Genomic DNA, 22,533 nt, shown 5'->3' with positions numbered 1-22,533 from the left:
TGAAACTGCAACTTCTGCCTCAGCCCCACCCTACCCAGTCACTCCCTCCTCAATCCTGCAGAACAAAGTGTTCATCTACCGTGGCAAGGAGTACGAGAGGAGGGAGGATTTCCAGGCCCAGCTGATGAGCCAGTTCCCCAGTGCTGAGAAGATGAACACCACTGCAGCACCCGGAGAGGATGTCAGGAACTCTCCTGGTCAACGTATCCTTGCACATGGGGGAGATTGAGAGGGAAGGAGGGTTGGGAACCTTGTTGTTAGCATGAGTTTATTCGTGTGTCTTGGTTTGGAAAGACAGGAGTCTGCTAAGGAAGGCAGGAGCCTCCCCTGAAATGGAAAATGTAAACCCTCCCACCTCCAAATTGCTATAAATTTTAAATTAAGGGGCTCTCAGGCAAAAAATATGTGAGCAGGAAATAACAGTTATTTAATAGGGAAGAAAATAAAAAGACAAAATAAACAATGCAGTAACCAAACCAACACTGACAGTAGGCAGAGCACAACCTGACACCCTGTGGGTCAGGGTGTTGGCAGCAGTCCCATTGGAATTGTGGCTGCAGCCCTCCTGCAGTGTCAGGGGTGGTTCTGCTGGAGCAGGGATCCTGGAGAAAGGTGGAGTCTTCCTCTGAAGATCCAGTGGAAGAGACAGCTGTTCCTCTGGGAGAAGCCTTCTGGTGTTCCAGAATCTCCAGATTATATCCAGATAGGAATGTTTAAAATCTCAAGATTATATCCGGGTAGGAATGCTTGGCTGCTGTTCCAGAATCTCCAGATTATATCCGGGTAGCAATGCTTGGCTCCTCCCTCTGGGCTCACATCTCCCAGTGGGATGCTGTAGTTCTCATCAGCCATGCAGTGACATTCAATAGCTGTTATCAGCAGATGTGCCCACAGGGGAGGAGTGTGTGTGGGAGAGATAAGGAAAACTGCCCACTGAACAGAAAACAACAGCCGCACAGATGGCAAAGAGAATACAATCTGCTTGGCAGTCCAGGACACCGTGTGAAACAATAATTTCCTGAAGAGGTTGAAAGATTACCAACGTGGCAGCTCAGTTTGCAGTTTTGCCTGCATGTCCTCCATGTCTTTTCTGGTTTGCTCCTGAGAGAGCTCCTGTTTTTCTGGCAGTTCTAAGGAGTCTGTCTCTTTCATTCGTCATAGAAACATTTAGGCTGGAAAAAACCTTTAAGGTTGAGTCCAGCCATAAACCTTGTTCACCCATGTTCCCAAGTGCCACATCTACATGTCTTTTAAACCCCTCCAGGGATGGTGACTCAACCCCTTCCCTGGGCAGCCTGTGCTAGGGCTTGACAGCCCTTCCGGGAAGAAAATTCATTGTAGCTCATACATGGTTTAGCTTTATTTTCTTCAAATGGCAAAACCAGTGTCACACACTTGAAGAGACCCAGTTTAAAGCAGCAAATTTTCTTTTACCTCACATTGGTAGCTGTTGTGTCTTGATGTTTAATTCATGTCTTCTTTGAGCACTGCTCTGAGTGGCGCCACACTTCAGTGTCACCTCCATTTCTTGGCAACATAAACATGTCCCAGGTCCCTCAGAAATTTTCTCAGGAAAATTAACTTACAAACCTTGTTAACCAACTTCTAGAATGGCCTCAATTTTTCTTGGTTAGAATAACTCTGATTATCTTTTTCTTCTGATTTGAGTCATTACTGACTGAGCAGATATGAGATCACCTCATTGTATGCTGATTTTCCTTTATTAATTTTCAAGGTAATGTTGTAACACTTCACATACTCTCTTGAGTCTGTTCTGATGGAACCTTCTGGAGGAAAAAAGGGAATACTTTCTTTTCACACTGTTGGGACTGAAGTGGGAGTATTACAGGCTTGTCTAAAATAGCACATTAAGCTTGAAAGCCAGGCTCTCCCAAGTCTGTCTTGTCTCTTAACTAATTAATTTTTTTTTTTTTGGAGAACACATGTTTCAGTCCTTAAGGTAGAATTTGCTCATCTATTTGCAAGGAGCAGGAGATAGGAACTGCTTCTGCACTTATGCAAAAGGATCTAACCAGAGGGCATGAGTTTCAAACATACTGAAATATGTAAGGATGTGATATATTTACTTACAAACACAGGATTCAGATTTTAAAAACAGCATTTCTACAGAAAAAGGAAATCTCACGTAAAAGGGCTATTCAGTTACAGATTTCAAAATAAAATGTTAACCATCATGACTTTATGCATGCCTAAAGCTACACAGTGAAACTGTTAACATCAGATATGGTTGATGTTATTTTTGTAAGTTGCCTGAGCTTAAAAATTTAATGAATGAGTCAGTGTGATAAATTCAGCTGCAGATATTCAAGCTCAGGAAATAATAAAAATATGCAGTTTAGAATTAATATGTATTCACTGGTTACTACTGGCAGATTTCTCCTTTTTTGGCCAAGGAAACTCCAGAAATGAAACCCTGAACACTTCAGATTTTTCATCAGAAAATGTCTTTTTTATTATTACTATTTTTTTTATTTCTCCTGCAGCCTACAGTATTTCATACTAATAGTTAATAACATGCCCTTAACTTTCACACTTTCAGATATCCAATGTTTTACAGTGCAGCCAGTCCTGGAGGAGCAGCCTAGATTCAAAAATAAGGCAGTGCCTGATCAGATCATAAAGTAAGTGAATTTCTGTAGTAGACAGTATAATGAAAATCAGTCCATATTCCTAAATTGACAACCATTATTTTGTGAATTCAGTCATTTGCCAATGAATCCTGGAGTTTTTGTTGTCTTAACTTACTGACTTTTGTATTCATAGAATCAGAGAACAGTTGGTAAGGGAAGGGACCCTCAGAGTCCAACCCCCAGGGACACTGCTCAGAGCTCCATCCAACCTGTCCTGGATATTCTCCAGGAACTCCATGGAAGAGCTTGTACCCATGTACCACAGAAGAAATAACTCATGGACGCAGGGCAGGGAGGTGGAATCTGTGCTTTGAGTGGAAGTTATTGAGTTTTCAACACAACTTCTCAGACAAGGGGTGGGGAGAGGGCTCTTGGAGGTGACTGGCAGTGTGAGAGTGGTTGAATGAAGGCTCTTGAATGAAATAATCTTGTTATATCTTGTCTGGTCCATGCAGAATACACAGTGGCAAAATGGTTTCTGCTGGTGCAATGGAGTGTGGGTTTTGTAAAGGAATAAAAGAAATTAACTGAGCAAAGTGTTTTGAGAACAGACTTGCCAAGAGCTGCTTCCAAACCAGTTGTGCCCTTGGTCTGCAGCCTTCTCTATGGAATCTTTACTGAAGTAGCAACTGACTCAGAGTGGAAAAATAAGAATCACCTCCCCACATACACCGAAGTAAATAAAGCAGATCCAAGCACAGGTCTGGTGTGACAGGATTTTAAAATAAACCAAGATAGACCAAAAAACAATCCAACCCAAAAAGCCACAAAAAATTGCCACTCTAATTTCAACTTCAACTAATTTCAACTACTTATTCATTTTAAAATTAGTAACTGAAAGGCAGATTATAAATGTGGTCCTGTTGGACCAGATTTAGGTGTACAGCCAGCTGCATTTCAAACTGCTTCAGTTTATGTGGCAAAGTGTTCCTTGTAAAGTACAATCTCTGCTCATAGGGGAGATTTTGTAATGGTTTGTCTCAGCTGCAGAATTCAACCAAACTGCTGATTTCATCTGGGCTCAAAAATTTACTTTTATGAGTTTACTTTATTGGGCATTTAATTGTTCATTACATTAGGTGTTGACAATGCATTTATTCTATCAAAGAGCTTCAATATATTCCTTTCAGATGGAACAGCATAAAGGGATCTGACTCAGTGTGGCAGTATTTTCCAGTTACATTTCTTTTCTGATGAAGAAAATCTTATAAGTTTGGATCAGAAATCATAGTTTCCTAAGAACTAACATACCCTGGTTTGCTTAAATCAGATGTTAGGGGCTGATTTATTTGTTTTTCTTTTTTTTTTTCCTGCAAAATTAGCTTTTACTTAACAAGGGTTTAAATTTAATTCATCTTTAAAAGAAATACTAAAAACCCAAAGTAGAGATTTTTCTCTGGAAAGCAAAATATTTAGCAGCAGCAAAAAACTCTGCAGTGCCAGTGCTAAAAGCCAAGTGGTTGCAAGTTTAGTGGAAAGATGTGTTCACAATGGTGGAGAATGAACATTAGCTGAATAGAACAGAATTCAACATGGGTAACATGAATTTTACATGAATTTTACATGAATTTGCAAAGGATTCTTTACATTGGTGTACCCCTCTACAAGCACTTATGTACATCGTATTATCTATCTCACAAAATTGTTATTAATGGCTTCAGTTGTTGAATTTGTTGAATGTTGTTCAGCATTGAGAGCAGGATTGTTGGACAAGATTAAATTGCTTTTTCATGTGCCATGTTCCACTCCAGGTGAAAATACCTGCTCTGCTCAGTCAGTTCTTTTGAATGAAAGAGACTCCTTTCATGAACCAGGATAAGCTGGCAAGCAGGGCATGTGCCACAGCAAGATAGGAGAGGAAAAATCTCTTCTAGTCCTTCTGTAGATTTGAACATTAATCTGGAAGTTCTGGAATTTTTATACCTGGGAAATAGACCCAGTAACAAGCTGAAGCTTATAAAATACTGTGTGTTGACTCTGATTTATAGATAAAGTAGTTGCCTTCTGAGTTTCCAGTAAAGTCCTTTTTTTCTGAGCAGTAAATTTACTTTTAATTAAAAACTCAACTACTCAAAATGAAATATTTCTCTGTGATAAAAAGATCCATTAATTTCTAGTTTCTGGATTTTACAATAGTAATTTTTAAATCTTTCAGCTTTTATAAGTCAAACAACGTGCAGAGGTTCCACTATTCAAGACCAGTCAGAAGAGGATCTGTTGACCCTGAAAATGAATTTGCAGTAAGTAAATTAGCTACAAGGTGATGGATGTAGTTCTGGTGACTGAATTTTGATCCCAGCTCCTTTCTTAGGCTCAGATTACTCATTATAGACACCTAAACTTTAAGATCTGGTTCAAAATAACCAAATGCAAGACTTCTGTGTTTCAGCACTACCCCTGTGTACTAGATTATACATCACTGTTCCAGTTGCAGGTAAACATTATGCAGTTAACCATGTTTAACATGTTTGTGTTAAGCAGGAACATTTTCTGGTACAGATTTTCATTAGGAAACAAGGTGCCATGTAAATAAATATAAAATTCTTTGCTGCTTCTAGTTTGCAAAACTTCCATCAGCTGGCATTGAGGTGAGTGCTGTCTGCTTTCATGGGTCCTGTGAAATCTCACCTCATGAGAGAACTGCCTATGTCATTTTTACTCCCATGCCTGGTGGTGGAATGTTGAGGAACGGCCTTCACTCTTCAAATATTCTAAGAAATCTACACCACCATAAATTACTTTTCAGTGTTAAGCATAAAAATGTGGTGTCTGTATTTTTATTTTACAGGTATCTGGTATTTTATGGTTTGTTTTGAAAAGCATCCCATCCAAGCCTTATGGCTAAAGCTGTGCTCTTGGCATACTGCTGGGAAAAGCCATTTCTTCCCAAAATGTACAATTTCTGTAATGTGTGTGCTGATTAGCAGAGTCAACACTTTCATGTGAGAGCTTCCTACCTGCTGTGAAATGAACACCTCAGACACAAACTCTACTCTGATGTCCCAGAATGTGCTGTCAATACTCAGCAGCACCTTGGCTTCCTTTGCAAACCAGAGAGTTTTGGGGCCATTTATGAAAATACATTATGAAATGGTTTTAGAAGAGCTAAACTGTTGATGTTTTCATATTGCTGAGGACAATAGATAAGGTGCATGTTTCCTTCAAAGTGGTGGAAACTGGGACAGCCGGAGTCTTCATTACACCTATTGTGGTATTTCTCCACGAGCTGATTCTGAAATAAGGAGCAGCAGGGTAAATGAAACAGTGGCTATTCCAAATACCAACAACCAGTCTTGTTCAGAAAAGGAAAATGAGAGGAACAAAAGAAAGGTCAGAAATCTGGCAACTTGTTACAGGGATATTACTGCTTTTAATTGTAGAAATACCTTTTGAATGTGGAGGTAGGAAATATAATCTGGGTAGAAGCAATAGCAGGTTGTTTAATGACAGCCATTCCATCTGTAATGGCAAAAATAGGGATACAGTCTAAAAGATTCAAAGGTAATTTTCTTTTTCCCCTGCTTTATGTAGGATTTGTGCCTGAAGATGACCTAATCTGAAATCAGGAAAACTATTTGTTCAATCACTGTGCTAGATTCAGTTTGCAGTGTCTTTTTATTCAAAAAATATGCGTATGTTTTCCATCTACCTCCATTTCCCTTTGGCATCTCAGAAGGCAGAAAAGATGAAAGTTTCAATCCTGAAGTATCATTTTCTCCTGCTATGTCTTTTAATAGTCTATGTGGATTGAGAGGACCTCCTTTGTTACAGCCTACAAACTCCCAGGAATCCTGCGCTGGTTTGAGGTGGTCTCCATTTCCCACGTGAGTACTGATGTGCTCAGGGTCTGTCCAACTTGCAGCTGTTCAACCCTCATGTGCAAACCAGTCTGCAAAATAATCAACAAGGCTACAGTTACTTCTTTTATACATTCAAAACAGTCATTATTTACATTTAATCTTTCTACTGCTCAATAGAGGATCAATATATCTTATGTCTGATTTATAGTTTCAGAATTTAACAAGTCTGTGGGGGTTTGCTGAATTGCAAAACTGTTGTTCATGTACATGAGTTTTATAAAGCCAAAATTACCTGTTTATATCTTTATGAACCTTAGAAATCTTTTGTTTCTTCACAGTGCACAATTAGTCCTTTAGAAAATGCTATTGAGACTATGTCCACCACAAATGAAAAGATTTTGATGATGATTAACCAGTACCAGAGTGATGAGAACCTCCCTATTAATCCACTTTCCATGCTTCTGAATGGAATCGTTGATCCAGCTGTTATGGGTGGCTTTGCTAAATATGAGAAGGTAAGAGGTTTGGAGTCACTGCAAAGAACATTTTCAGGTGCACCATTTCATAATCCTCCTACATCCTTGTTAAAGTGGCAGTGCAATGGGGATGGGGAATAGGAAAGCCATCATTCCATCAGTGAAAGGATCCTCATATCCTCCTTTTCTGGTCACCTCTGTCTTTGAAGTCAAACCAGAATAACTGAACTTATCAGTTGATGTAAAGCATGATAACTCCAAATCTGTGTCTTTTTAGTTTCTTAATACAAGAAACTTAATACAAGAAATAATAACTGGGTTTCATAATAAGGGTCTCAAAGTCAAAAGTGCTGGATAAAGACCAAATACATCTTTTTAAGAAGTGCACCTCAGTTCCCAACTGATAGAAGGAAGAATTATCACCAGCAGCATCTGGCTGAGGACCATGCATGTGCCTCTCCTCTTTGATGACGAATATTATGATTACCAGCTGGGCTCTGTGGATTGATGCTTGATTTCTTTACCTGTCAAAATGATGGACTGTATTTATTTATTTTTTTGTCTAAGGCTTTCTTTACAGAAGAATATATCAGACACCATCCAGAGGATACAGAGAAGCTGAACAGACTCAAAGATCTGATTGCTTGGCAGGTAATTTCTCACTGACAGCCACCACTGAGGCTTCACCAGGGTTCCTTTGTTCCATTCCTGTCTAGCAGGAGAACACAGCATTGACCTGATTGTGTAATTTCCACTTTTTTTTTAACCCTTGAAAGGTATTTTGTACAACACATCATCTGGAATGGTTTATCAAAAGCCACATATAACAGGCCACATTTATAGTTAAAAGGGATGGGATTTCCAGCTTGGGTTGTATTCCTGAAGAGAAAACTGAGAGCATGACAAAAGTCTTAATGATTTCATGAATTTCTGGGGTTGGCAAATGTCAGAAACTCTCTTGGGAAACAACTCTTTCCTAGAGTATTTGGGGTTTTTTGTGGAGGTTGGTTTGGGTTTATTGTCCACTAGAAATGTTAATGGAGTATTTGCTGCCCTCAGGAATTATTTTCATGCTCAGCGACCCTTCAGAATTGCAGCTATGTGTCTTCTGATAGCATGGAAGACTATAAGTAAACATTTCTATCTGTATCTCCAGAGGAGAACTGAATATTCTCCCTATACTGGCAGCACTGAGGTTATTTGGCTTTGCTATTTATTATTTTATATACTATGTATATAAAATAAGACAACCAGCCTGCAGAACCCTTTTGTTCTCAAGGAGGAAAATGCACTTATGGAAGGTGGTAGCAGAAAAAAATTTATTTTTGCTGAGATTCAAGGGAAAATTGCTCTTTCTGTTGACCTGATAATGATAATGAAGCAGAAAAAAACATGAGCTCAGAAATTATCCATTCTATTTCCATTAAGCAAATAGAAATCATTGCTATCAATAGATAGATAGAGGGATGGTAAGAAATAGTGGGAGTTCATCTGGGATGTTACTATCAGAAATGAATGGCTCAAGGTGTTTCTCCTCACATTCCATGTCTCATTTTTTGTACTTACTAGCAACATCCCTGGAAATATCCAAGGTCAGGTTGGCTCTGAGCAACCTGATGGAATTGTCCCTGTCTATGGCAGAGGGTTGGACTGGATGACCTTTAAAGGTCCCTTCCAACCCAAACTATTCAATGACTCCATGATTCTGTCTCTCTTTCATAGATGAGAAACAGCAAAAATTTACTGTTCATTCCTCTCCCAGCCTTGAAATGAATCTTCCAAATAGTTTCAGTGGAATAGTTTGTACTATTTTCTTAATGTTTTTAAAGTTTCTTCCTGTTTCATTTTGAGTCATCTCAGTTTGGTTATTATTTGAATTGTACCTTTACGGTTTCTCCTGTGTCATTGGCCACCACAGCTCTGTGTGTGGTTGTTTTCTGGCCATCAGAATCACTCTGTGAATTCAGTGAGGTTGACTGACCACAGTGTCACCTGGCATTAGGAAATAAGGGGAATTTCTACCTATCCCTCCAAATCCATCTAAGGGGGATAAACAGATCTGCCAGTAACAGATGGGCTTTAATACCACAATTTTAAAAGTTATTTTGGAATTTTACTTCCATAAAATATGATCAATGTGATAGGTGGATCACTGTTTACAGTATTTACTGAGTCACAACACAAAAAGGAAGCATGGAATCTAAGTGGATTTTACAAAAAATCCCAGATATTAATGCAAAAGAGTTAAAAGCTGAAGTAAAGCAGTTAGGAGAGGCTAGTGGCAGAAGGGGAGCTACATTATTTTGCACAAATCTCATAACATTAAATATATAGAAGAGAGAAAACAGCCTCTGTGAAGCAGCCAACATTTTTCAGAAATTTACTGGGAAAACCCATTTTCCATGAGCCTTTTCCATCTTGTATCTGCTGCTCCAAGCTGACATCAATGGGCAAATCCATCTGCCAGTCACAGGAAGAGTTTTGCAGTTGATTTCCCAGATAACTTAAACAGAGCCAGAGAGGTTGTTGGACCCCCTTGAAAATTCTCACCTTTTTTCTTCTTTTGTTCCTCCTAAGATACCTTTCCTTGGGGCTGGAATTAAAATTCATGAAAGAAGAGTTTCTGATAATCTTCGTCCTTTCCATGACCGGATGGAGGAATGTTTCATGCACTTAAAAGTTAAAGTGGAAAAACAATATGGAGCCAGAGAATTGGTATTACTCTCCTTTTAACCTCTACCCCAATTTCTCTTTATTTTAACACACATTATCTTATTCTAAACAAAAAGATGCTATTTTTTTTTTTGCTTATGGGTTTTCTTGTGACATAAAAATTGTAGGACCTGAGTTGTATCATCCAAGACATGATTCAATTCTGTGACATATCAAATATTCCTCATTCTCAGAGATTTTTAGTATATTTTATTACAACTTAAAATTGCAAGTCTTTTCAGCCTTATTGAGGAAGTAAAAACAAGTTCTTATGTTTGTTCTCTTTGTAATTTTTCTTAGCAGTTTAGGGCTTTGATCTGCAATTGATGTCTCCCTGTGCCAGCCATTTCCAGCTGTGTTGTGAAGTAAAACCTGTCATGTGTATAATACTATAAATATTAGTTGAGAACAAACTGAAATATCTGGCAATTGAAGGATAACTTCTGAACACAAACTCCCCAGATAATTCTTGAATAAAATATTCTATCTGAGTTGTGCAGGGTAGCAAGAATGACATTGCCTGGTTTTTGTGATTAAATGCCAGTTGCTTGGGAAATTATTTTATATTTTTGCTTTCAGCATTGGTGTTTTTATAATAGAATGTTATAAGGGGAAAAGTAGCAAGTTTCTAATTTAAATTTTGGATATGTGCTGTACTATATATCTGTATGATGAAAATTCTATATATCTATCTGAATATGGCTTTTATTTTGCAATAATAGAGGCTGTAATTGCAAAAATTTACTTGAAATTGTGTAATATTATAATTATTAATTATATATTATAATATTATTACTATATATTACGTATAATATATTATATAATGTATATAATATATAATATACTACAATGCAATAATATATAATACCTTGTATATTATAATGCAATAATAATATTATAATATATATTTACCTCTAATCTATTATAATGTAATGATACTATTATAATAATACATTATTATATAATTATAATTCTATGATCATGTGTTATTACAATAATATTATTGCAATAATAATTGCAATAACAGAGGCTGTAATCAACAATCAGAAATCTTGCCTCTTGCTTGAACCCTCCAGCACTCTTAGGCACCAGCACTTAAAAAAACCAACCCATTTAAAATTTTGCAGAGAATGTACTTTGTGAATTGAGTTTGGGAGGATTTGGGCAGGTTTGGGTTAAAAACCCAACCTATTTAAATTTTGCAGAGAATGAACTTTGTGAATTGAGTTTGGGAGGTTTGAAGAGTAAGAACTCATCCAGACCCAGGATAAATCACAGTAATTAATGGGAGCAGACAACTTCTTTAATGCCAGGTGTTAAACACCTGCACAGTGTTCAAGCCTGCTGTGAGGAGGGTGAATGAAGAGCCAGGGAGTCTGACAGGATGTGTTTCTCTTTCCCTCCTGCAGCCAGAGTTCGATGACAAGAGGGTGGGGCGGCCGAGGTCGATGCTGAAATCCTACCGCCAGTTATCCTTCATCTCCATGTGCTCCATCAGCTCCGACTGCAGCACTCCCAGAAAACCTGCCTCAGAAAGGTTGGTTAGAAATACACTTGGTTATAAATAATTGTTCTTTTTCAGTCCTGTTTTTTAACCAGTTTTATGAGATGAAACAAAAAGATTTTATAAAAGGAATGAAAGCCATCAGCAGCCTTTTTAGAATATACCAGCATTATTTTTAACTGTAGCTGTGACTTCCTCCATGCTGAAAGCTACAATGTTTCAATCTTAATAGACAAAATGCGTTCAACTCTCATTGGAAAAAAAAGTGGTATTTCATTTTCAGAAAATACGTATTTTAAAAATTAAATTACTTTTTTAAAATTCACCAAGATCTGCGGTTTTTTACAAGTTTCTTTTTAAACAGCTTTTAACTTAATTAGCATCTTTTTGTTTGTAAAGGTTGTTCCTTTTGTATTTACATTTTACAAACTTGAAAAGGAGGTGGAAGATTTTAGTAAAGTCTGTAGTAATGTAAAATGCTTTGCCTAATGGAAAACAAAGAGACTGCTAAATTTGAGAGACCAGTTATAGGTATAGCTTTTTCATCCACAAATTGTTTACTTCACTTCATAAGTTATCTTTCAGGCACAAAAAACTTCCTCCCAAACAAGGTACCTATAAAACTGAACCCATTGAGCAGTGTTTGATTATTTTTTAAACATCTGATCTCCCTTTCTGAGTAGTTCACTTTGAAAAAGTCCAGAGGTGTATGACCCTAGTGTGGAAGGGTTGGTTTTTAAGACACCCCTTGTTCTGCTTTGAGATTCCTGAGGCTGCTCCTGCTGCCCTCCAGAAGGGTGGAGCAGACCAACATCATTTGTGCGCTGCAGTACACCAGGACACCTCTGACACAACCAGACAAGGCATCCTGCACCTGGCTGTAGCTCTTAGGATGCTAATTTGTTTCTAGGAAGCACAGGTCAACAGAGTGACCACACTTCTTGATTTATCCATTTTTATGTTGTAACATAAATTCAGTCCCATGTTCCAAAGTTTAAGAAGGAAGTAAAGCCAGCACCAGTTTCATGGGTTTTGTTTGGTTTTTTTTTTTTAATGAGAAGTAGCCCAATTTTTAAACTGTAAAAATTGGAGGAAGAGAGAGGGTGGAAGGGGGGTTATTCTCTGGGTGTGTGCATTCTTGTCCAATATGGTGAAATAAATAGGAGGATGCATTTAAAACATGGCAACAGGCAGCAATACTGTGCTCCCCTTTGGTCCTTGTACAACCAGAACAGCCTGCCTCACTTTCAGCACCACCATCACCACACATCAACTTGCCATGTGAGCTCTGCTCTGTTTAGTTAAGCTGATGCACAAATCTATAAACAGGGATTTGAGCTCATTTTAATATTTTACGTTCTTCACTACATTTTAAGATGGTGTCACACTGCCTGAAGGCATCTTATTTGTATCTCCAGTTGCCAGCTGCTGAAGCACATCAGATGCTTTTTGCCAGCAGTTTGCAAGGCTGCCTAGAAAGTAGAAGGAAAGAATGGCCTGCATTTGTATTTCATGGGGAAATGACATCAGAATACCAGCAGCTTTTAAAATATCACTAAGGAACTTGTACTTTTCTTTCTTTTGCTCCTGCAGCTTTGATCTGGAAGCAGTGCTACCAAAGCAAGGAAAAGCAGAAGCAGAGGAGACTGCTCCCCAAAATAATCCTCATCCTGAAGTCAAGATGAGAAGGTCCAAAAAAAGAACAAAAAGAAGCAGTGTGGTGTTTGCTGATGAGAAGACAGCAGCTGATATTTCTATCTCTGACATGAAATGTGTATGTTACTGATTTAGTGTTTTATAATCCATGAAAAAGAGAACATTACCCCTTTCCTTAGAAAAAGGAAAATATATCCCAGAGAACTGCAGCTGTGATGAAGGGAAGGATGCAGGATGCAGAGATGACCTGCCCTGCCATGAATGAAACATGCAAGATGCTGTGGAGAAAACAAATCAGTGAGAAAATCAGATCATCCCTCCTGGCTTCTGGTGACAGATAGCAGGGCTCTGAGGCTCTGGCAGATTCTGGAGCCTGGTTAGCTGAAAAAGGAGCACTGTGTGGGGAGGGTTGAGCTGCTTTCCTGTGGAGAGGCAATTGACTGTGCTGACATTTCACGGCAGCTCCTCGCAGTCAGGGCTGTTTCAGAAGTGATGAGCCCTGGACATTTTGTACCTTGTTATGGAACATGCAGCTGTTAGGAAACTGCAAGATTGCAAACACTGCTCCTTCAATGGTGCCAGAGTGAAGTTTGGAAGCACTGCATAGATCATCCAAGGGCTTTTATTGCCCTGCTGGATCATTCCAGTGACTTATGTCACTTACACTGGGCCTTTTTTATACACACAGTTTAATCCTGAGGAGAATTTTATTTTAGTGTATGTCCTCTAGATACACAAGCCTCATCTAAATTAAAAAGCCAGGCAGTAACAGATTGTTGAAATACATGGAGGGAGCATAAATAATTTGATCAAAAATGTTTGAAGGAATCATCAAAGGTAAAATGAATGGACTAGAAAGACAAGGCTGTTTGGGGAAGCACAGAGAAACTCATGGATGATTATGACTGTCTTACACTGCATGTCCTTATGCAAAAGAGAGATAAAGCACAGTCATCCTTTGAGGAGCTCTGATATAGAAAACCAAGTAACACCTTTGGCTTTTGATGAAATTAGATAACACATACACCAAACTGTGGGGATCCCACTGTGTATCCAGTTAGAGGATTTTCTTCTGCTTCAAAAAAGCAGTGACAAAGCTTTGCAGCAGCCAAGCTGGGCATGTTAATGCAATAGGAATTAAAATGAAATGTTTTCAAAACTTCATTTTACTTTGCAGCTCACACCCAGATTTGTCTGATGGTATTATGCCAAAAATAGGGTAGGAATTCAGATTTCAGGTCACAGATTACTTCTGTAACTTTTTTAGAATTCTTTTTTTCTATGTAGAATGAGAAGTTTTTATCTAACTATAAATTTTCTGCAAAATTGTTGCATGTTTTTAAATTGTACATAATATGATACATGAATCAAAGTCTCAGTCCATCATCAATGTTGGGACTTTTTTTAACAGCTATCAAGGAAATTTGAGTTCATGAGTGACACCAACCTCTCAGAACACGTGGTGGCACCTCAGAAAACTTCTGTCCTCAAGCAGATGAGCACTGTCAGTCGTTCTATGCCAACTATCCCAGGTAAGGTGCTTACCCTGGGGTGAAAATTCTGAACTTTATTAGGATGTTAAGAAAACAGCAATGAAAGATTTGCTCCTAGCAGGGCTGGCAGCTCTCTCCACCCTTGTGAAATCCACTGGGACAAAGATTATAATTGAAGAGTGTACTCTGCATGTGAGTCTGTACTGCTCCAAATGCTGGGTAACACCATAGCACCTTGTGCCAAAATGCAAATTCTGTTACTCCTGGAGCTCTGATTTCACTTCCTTGTACAGTGTGAGCATTCCTGCTGCCTAGAAAGAGGCAAGATTTATTCAGCTTCCCTGCTCTGTAGGGCCTCAGGAGCACAAACAAGGGCTCACAGCCAAGGGCAGTGTGAGAAACTGGGAGAAATGCTCTGTGCTGTGCTCTGGGGGATGAATATCCCCAGAGCTTGCCCCATATCAGGATTTTGATGTCTGGTTTTGAAGCCAGAGAGGAATCCCATAGATTGCCTCACCAGGGAGGCAGGGGAAGCAAGGTAACACAGCTGCCCCCAGACAGATGGGTGAAAGAAAAGGGAAAGTGTGACTGAAGTTGGAGCTCATCTCTAGGCTGGGGCACAGAGAAAACAGGCCCAGTTTCAGTCTCTTTTACCCCCTTGTTCCACAGGACATCCCATTTCTTAGCCTGCATTTCATCTATCCCTCTCACTGCCCCTCTCTTTCCAGATGCCCGTAACAGATGTTCAGCACAACACAACAGCCTGCCATGGCCCACTTCTTTGACATGTGTTTATCTATTTTTAATTCTTTGACCAGATTGGTTCTTTTTTTTTCACTGTTCAGTTTCAATGTAATGAAGTTTATTGTTTCCCTATTATTTAATTTTTGTTTATTGTTTCCCTATTATTTAATTTATAGTTGGATTAAAAATGTCTCCATTTTTACTAATCATTGCAGTACTTCACAATTTTGAGTTCTGCTTTGTCTTACAGTTTGATTCTCCCTTTTTGGTTTTGTTTTGTGTAACCAATATTGTTTCCATCCTAAGGATTAACTCTGTCCGTCAGCACTGTGGCATCTGATGAAACAATTGCCTCACACAGGCTGAGCCAGCCAGTGCTCCCTTCCACCTCAGATGGTGACAAGAAAACCTTCAAAAGAAAGAAAGTGAACCAGTTATTTAAAACAATGGTAGGTCCTGTGTGTTTGTGCGGGGGAAAAGGAAGAGTTACATGTTCCAAAATTCTGGGCTATGAAAATTAAGTATTTGAGACAAATAGGCTTGTAAGGCAAACTGCTTTTTTTTCTTGATGCTTTTGTCAGAGAGAGGGGTAGAAGCTCAATGTGGAGGCAAAGATGGCTTAGGCAGCACTTCCAGTGGGAGAGATGCTGGGATGGAGGGCAGGAAGGATGGAGGGATGCAGGTGTAGAGGGTGGAGGGATGCAGGGATGGAGGGATGGAGGAACGCAGGGATGGAGGGGTGTAGGGATGGAAGGATGAAGGAATGCAGGGTTTCAGGGGTGCAGGAATGGATAGATTCAGGGATAGAGGGATGAAGGGATGGAGGACTGGAAGGATGCAGGGCTGCAGGGATGGGAGGATGCAGGGATGCAGGGATGGAAGGATGTGGGGATGGAAGGATGGAAGGATGCAGGGATGGAGGGATGCAGGGATGGAGGGATGCAGGGATGGAAGGATGGGAAGCATGCAAGGATGGAAGGATGCAGGGATGGAAGGATGCAAGGATGCAGGGATGGAAGGATGGAAGGATGCAGGGATGGAAGGATGCAGGGATGGAAGGATGGAAGGATGCAGGGATGGAAGGATGCAAGGATGCAGGGATGGAAGGATGCAGAGATGGAGGGATGCAGGGATGGAAGGATAGAAGCATGCAAGGATGGAAGGATGCAGGGATGGAGGGATGCAGGGATGGAAGCATGCAAGGATGCAGGGCTGCAGGGATGGAATGATGCAGGGATGGAGGATGCAGGGAAGGAAGGATGCAGGGATGGAAGCGTGCAGGACTGGAGGGACGGAAGGCTGCTGCACCTGCGTGTGCAGCCCCGCTCCCGCACCGCGAGAGGGCGCGGGCTGCCCGCCGAGAGCGGCGCCGCAGGGCGGGAGGGGAGCGGCGGCTCCCGGCGGCCCCGGAGCGGAGCGGGCCGGGATGGGAGCGCCGGGCCCCGAGCGGGCACCGAGCGGGGATGCTGTGGGGAGATGATGAGTGCGAACGGGAAATCGGCTCCCGCTGGAGCCGTCACTCTGGCTTAAAGCCGGCTGCCTTCCATTAAAGTGAGGAACGTTTCACTGATGTCTGAAATTTTCACAAAATTAAAATTGTTTCATTTAGTGTAGTGTTTGACAGAAAAAAAATGTTACAAAAGGAAAAAAATAAAAAAGATAAAATAATATCCAGATTAGCTATTCAGACACAGAACGTGAAAGTTTTCCTACTTTGAAGGTAATGGGAGGACGACATTTAATGCCGATGTGGGTAGCTACCAACATAAGTATTCTGGAATATTTTACATGCCCACTTTTCTGATCTTTCAATGCAAAGGGTTTGTTGTTTTGGTTTCTTTTTCCCTAGGTAATGTGTTTCATTTGTATTCATTACTTTCCTGCAGTGTTTTGGGGTTTTCTTAAAAAAAACGGATAATGCCTTCAGGGACTACACAGTAACGTTTAGGAAAGCCTTCAGTTAAATGTGTTCATAATCACATTTTTCTGGCAGAAAAATAATAACCTAATAATGTGAAGTCTGTGGTATTTCACTTATATGCAATTTATCACACACTTGCTCATTTCAGACCCAGGAGCAGCAGCTTTTCAGCACAATCTCGTCCACTCGTATTTAAATTTAAATAGCGTATAAAAGACAGAGGATTGAATGTTGTGTCTTACATGGCAGAAAAAGCACTAACTACAGATAAAAATCCACTTGTGAAGTGCTTCATAACATGTTTGGAATCATGTGGATGGGTTTAAATACATGTTTAAGGTTTTGCAGAATAGAGAAATTAATTCAAAATATGCAGGATTTGGCCAGTGTATTTTTTCTCTAGCTACAGCTTAAAGGCACTTACTACTGAAACCAGCACAGAACCAATTTTAACATATGAAATCTGTTTTGGTGTTTTTTCAGCGCATTTCCAGAGTTCTGGAAGATGGAAAGCAGTCTGTGGAGCAGCATTTCAAACCCTCATCAACTGATCTGTGACCAACTTTTACAAGACCACTTCTCAACTGAAAACAATTATATCTACACACAAATATTCTCTTTTAGAGCACCATCTACTCTGAAGAAAGGCAGTGATGGAGAACAACACCTCCCATGGGCTCTGCTAAGTTACTTGTGATACAGATACAGGAATAACATTTGAGGAAAACACTGCAGGATGTGTCCACTGGGATGTGGGACAGAAACCTCTGGCTGTACAGGTCAAAGGGAGCTGGGTGCTCCCTGGGGACAGAGCTTGTTCCTGAGCAGTGACATGTGTGTCCAGGCCAGCAGCAAGGCTCACTGTGTAATGCAGCTCAGGGCTGCTCTTGCCAAACAGCAGAGTTTGGGTTTTCTGGGGCTTGTACAGACATCCAGATATCCTTAAATCCTTGCTGGCAGTGTAGCCAAGGCAACAGATGGCTCAGCACAAAATAGCCACTGACAATTTACTGTGTGGCTGTAGCTGGATTTACAGCCACAGATCCCTCTGCTGCTCCCAGCACTCTGCTCTGTACCTCAATCTTCCCTGGATGGTTCTGTGGCTGTCACTGCCTGGGCTGTTTTCAGAGCAGCAGCTTTGAAAACATGGAAAAGTTTATTTACACATGTGCAAATTGACCTTACATCCAGCAGCATGATGAACAAAAGCTACATTTCCTGATGTTCAATAAAATGTTACAAATCTGTTTTATTTGCCCTGACCCTTTCTCCCTGACATCTCCAGGAGTCGTTGTATGAAAGGTAATAGTTTTTACTGACAGCAAACAGAATTCTACAAGCCCAAGTTTGCTGGGTTCAGATTGATTTTCTGAGTCTTCCCTCCTCCTGAGGTGGGTTGGGAGGTGATGCCTCACTGGTGTGAGGCTCCACAGCACTGCAGGTCAGCACCTCAGAGCCTTCATAACCTGGCAGCTCTTTCTCCAAGTGTGTTCTCCGATAGAGGGGGGTGTAAAGGTGAATAACTGATTTCCTTCACTCACCCCTTTACATCTCAGACACTAACATAGGTTTATACTAAGTAAATAAAATATGCTCGTGTAAAATGTGGATGAGGGAACTGGCCTTGTTGCCATTTCTACAGATTTGGGAAGGATAAAGAGGTTACAGTTACTTCTTGCTGTGGAGTTCAATTTATGGAAAGACATCTGCAGTTTGTTTAAACCTAAGTTTTTCTATCAACACTCAAACAAACAGTGTGAGTAAATTATTTTTATGAATTTAGCCTCTCTTTGTAAGTTGTCAGAGTGAAGCTGTTTTCTGTAGAAGTAGTTAGTGATTGTTTTCTATGAGAGGTTTGGAATATTTGCCATTGGAATTAATGCTGCACCTCCACCAGAATAACCACAGACAGCAAAACAATATGGGCGCAGGTTTTACACTAACTACAGTGTTGGCATGAATTCTGATAGAATTTGGGTTTCATTTTATTTCATTTGCTTTTCACAGAAACTTGATAATGCTTCTGAAGAGGCACAGAGGAAGAAAGTTTTCCATGAAAAAAGTCTTCTTTTTAATAGAGAAGGTTATCTGTGAGTGGAGAAAGTGAAAGGTTGAAGGGTGCATGTTTAACATCTTGCAAACCTGGGGGAAGAGGAGGGAGGGTGTCAAAGCTGTCCTTCAATATTATCTGCAGGTACCCTGAATATAGCACAAAATAAACAAGTATTTTAAAAGAAAAGTTTTGGTTCTAGTGGAAATGAGTAAGAAAATTATTATTTAGGAACTGTTTATTCTTTGTAAAAATACCCTTAAAGGTTACCTTTTATTTATTGTATCTTGCAGTGATGTTTTCAGGTGAGTGGAAAAATTTAATTTTACTTCTAGCTGTTATTATAAATTGTTATTGAAATACTGTGACTCAAAACAAACAAGTAGCAATAATGGAAGTGAAAGAAATGCCCAGAAACAAATACCAGGAAGGAGGGAGCCCAATGTCCAAAGGAAGTTTGGTGTTGGGTGTTAAGACAGTGGTTCAAGATTCCTGCTTGTGTTTTGCTCAGGTTTTAGTACAGTTTTTGGGGAAGAGTTTAGGTTCACATTTAGTTTACTAAATATCAGTGATAATTTTTTTCATTGTCCCATACCACAGATTGTCCTCCCCTTGCCAGCCCAAGTTCCAAGCCTGAAATCATGTCAATCAACCCTGAGCAGAAAAGCAAAATTACTAAGAAAAAATAGCTGCCAAGAACAGGGCATTCATAGAACTGGGATTTTAAGGATGTTTGGACAACAAGCTCCAGCTTTTCACAAGTTTCCAGAAACTGTGGATACTGACATTTAGTGCAAACAAACAACATAGCATGAAGGACAACTGATGCCCTGGGACAATGAAGTGCCAGCATGGCAACATCTGTTTAAAAATGTGAATCAGCACTGGTTGCTGCCGTGTGTGTCATGAGCTCAACAGGCCTTTAGTTCATGTGTGCAGAGGTGGGGGACAGAACCTGGATTTGACATTCTTTGAGGTGAAGCACAGAGGGCAGAAATTTCCGGCTGTGCAGGGTGAGGCTTTGGCTGCTGTGGAGAGAATTAGTGCAGCAGGAATGGCTCCAGCTCTGGAATGGCTTCAGGAACCCCACCACGTTCTCATGTGCTTTTCTGTACCAGGTATTTCCCCTCTCTGTGACATTTCCAGTTGTCTGGCTGGTGACAGTCTGGTTTGCTCTCACATGGCGCTCAGATAAGGATGGGGCTGTGTGATCTGTAATTAATGAGCTGTTTGAAGGGCAGGAAAGCTGCACATGCAGCTGAATTTGATGAGCTGACCTGCACGGAGCTGTTACACTGCAATGACCTGAGATGCATTTAAGCAGCACATTGTAGTTCAGTTCAGGCAGAAATCTCATTTTTACCCAGACACAGGTACCTGGGTGTCTCTGTGGACTGTAAAACCATGTCAGAGGTGCTGTCCAGCCCCAGGAGCCACTGTGTCAGTGCAGCACAAGGTCTGCACAGCAAATGTTGGCATTTACCCACGTCAGGGTACTCAGGAGTATCCTCACCTGACCTGGGTATCCAGCCTGCCCTTGTTTGTGCCATGAAATTATACCAAGTTCTTATTATGAAATTATGACTTAAATATTCATTCTTTGGGGGAAATTAATGCCCTTAAAATCTCATTTAAAATTAGCTGGTGTGAGCTATAGGAAAATGGTCAGAGTCTAAGTCAATAAGGATCAAGTTTCTTGAGGAGGAAGGAGAGTTTTATTAAAGATTTTACAGACCTTAGGAACACATTGTTCTGGAACTTGAATGTGTGATAGTCCTGTGTACCTGCCTGACATTGAACTTTTATCTCTATCACACACAGCTGTAACCTTCTTTATTAGACAGTAGAAATTGTGGGTGAGGAGAATCATGGCACAGTTTGAGTTGGAAAAGACCTTAAAAATCAACAATTTCCAGTGCCCATTGAGGGTCCTGGTGGCACACTGGTTATTCTGTGAGGACTCCACTGACACATCAGACATCACTGGATCTCTGCTTTCATTTGTTCCACCCTGACCATGGCATGAGGGCACTGTTAGTAAGAAGAGGTGTTAAATATATTTTTAAAATACCATGATAGGAAAGAGAAAGTGGTTTTACTTTTTATTAAATCTGGTTTCTGTTTAAGTCAGCCACAGTCCAAGAGTCATGTTTGAAGGCACTCAACTGTATAATTCTTTTGCTCACTTCCTCTGCTATTTTCAAGGATTTTAGCTTAAGTATCATAAAAATACTAGAGGATCCCTTTTTTTTTTTTCATTCTAGCTTCAGAACAAAACTATTTAAATGATGAAGAATTTGTCCCAGAGACTGGTTCCATACATGCCAGTGTCAATGGGAATCACCCAGAACTACGGTATTCTGTTTAAAACAAAAGCACCGGTCAATTCTCCAGAGTGAAGGAAGATAAAAGGAATAACTTAACCAAACACAGCATTTTTCTCATTGAAAAATCAAGAGAAATCAGTGAATTTAAAGAGAACGTCTGTTTTCCAGACCCTTTTTTTTTAACTGTTTCTGAGGAGGGAAGAAAATGAAACAGTTTAAGGATTCTTTCCCTCAATATTTTTTGGATGAAGAGATGTCCATCTTTTTAGATGCATCTCTATTTTTTTTAGGAATATGGAAGCTTCCATGAAACAAATCTTGCAGTCATCTCCTATCCTGGGTGCCTTGGAGAAATCCCTGCATAGAATTTATATTTCCCTGCCAGAACTGAGTTCCTACTTGCTCTTAGGCATTCGAGGTCCTTCTGAGGGGGAGCATTGAGCAACACTCCAGGGCTGCCCTCAGCTGGAAGGACTTCAGCACTGGCAGTGTTTACTGCTCTGGGGTGAGGAGAGGACTTGTTCTTTATTGACTCTGTGTAATTGTCTGTTCTGATTTGCTCTTATGATGCAGAGGGTGCTAAAGATTAACACTGTAAATGAAGAATTGCTCTGCAAACAAACCTCGGGTAGGCCACAGATTTCATAAACTTTTAAATGTTAGATAAATTTAATCACGGCTTTAAAGCGAGGGCAGTTTGATCTGATTGGGTTTGGCAGAGAATTATCCTTTTTCAATGCAGTTTTTTGTCTTTCAGGATAGCTGACAGCTTCTGTGTGCCATGAGAGATCTTTCCTGTGGCTGAGCCTGTGATGAGACAGCCCCTGTGAGTGTCTGAGCTGGAACAGAGTGTCTGTGATAATGATTTTTTCATGTGTATTAATGCATGCTGCAGCTCCAGATGCCCCACTCTGTGTGGGGGTATTCAACCTGCATTCAGTACCAGGTTCATGTGGCAGGCATGACTGATCTCTCATTCTCAGTTAACCCTTGAGAGGCCTTGCCAGTGCTGGGATCAGTTCAGCTCATGGCAGGTGGCTGCTGAAGGTGTCACCACGGGTTTAAAAGGCACAACACAGGTGATGGGCATCAGAAAACACTCATTGAAGGGATCTATGCCCTGGCAAACCAGCATCCAGAAAATACTTATGTAGGTGAGGTAGCAGGAATCTTGTGCTGTTGTAACTAGAAAAACTCTA

General features: G+C 40.2%; 1 protein-coding gene across 1 annotated transcript in view; it reads left to right on the top strand.

Moving 5' to 3' along the window:
- Window positions 1-17,515, top strand: part of DOCK2 (dedicator of cytokinesis 2) — a 160,305-nt gene extending 142,790 nt beyond the window's left edge. Inside the window, exons 41-52 of the mRNA XM_030957232.1 lie at window positions 62-203; window positions 2,561-2,642; window positions 4,807-4,891; window positions 6,389-6,475; window positions 6,790-6,966; window positions 7,495-7,578; window positions 9,505-9,642; window positions 11,049-11,176; window positions 12,737-12,917; window positions 14,211-14,331; window positions 15,343-15,485; window positions 17,441-17,515. Coding sequence (XP_030813092.1) covers window positions 62-203; window positions 2,561-2,642; window positions 4,807-4,891; window positions 6,389-6,475; window positions 6,790-6,966; window positions 7,495-7,578; window positions 9,505-9,642; window positions 11,049-11,176; window positions 12,737-12,917; window positions 14,211-14,331; window positions 15,343-15,485; window positions 17,441-17,515 — 1,443 coding nt within the window. The remainder of the gene's footprint in view (window positions 1-61; window positions 204-2,560; window positions 2,643-4,806; window positions 4,892-6,388; window positions 6,476-6,789; window positions 6,967-7,494; window positions 7,579-9,504; window positions 9,643-11,048; window positions 11,177-12,736; window positions 12,918-14,210; window positions 14,332-15,342; window positions 15,486-17,440) is intronic.
- Window positions 17,516-22,533: the final 5,018 nt, after the last annotated feature.

The sequence above is a fragment of the Camarhynchus parvulus genome, chromosome 13 (genome assembly GCF_901933205.1).
Source record: "Camarhynchus parvulus chromosome 13, STF_HiC, whole genome shotgun sequence".
Lineage (NCBI taxonomy): Eukaryota > Metazoa > Chordata > Aves > Passeriformes > Thraupidae > Camarhynchus > Camarhynchus parvulus.
Note: the sequence above shows the minus strand (reverse complement) of the source record. Positions and strands in the feature narration are given on the sequence as shown.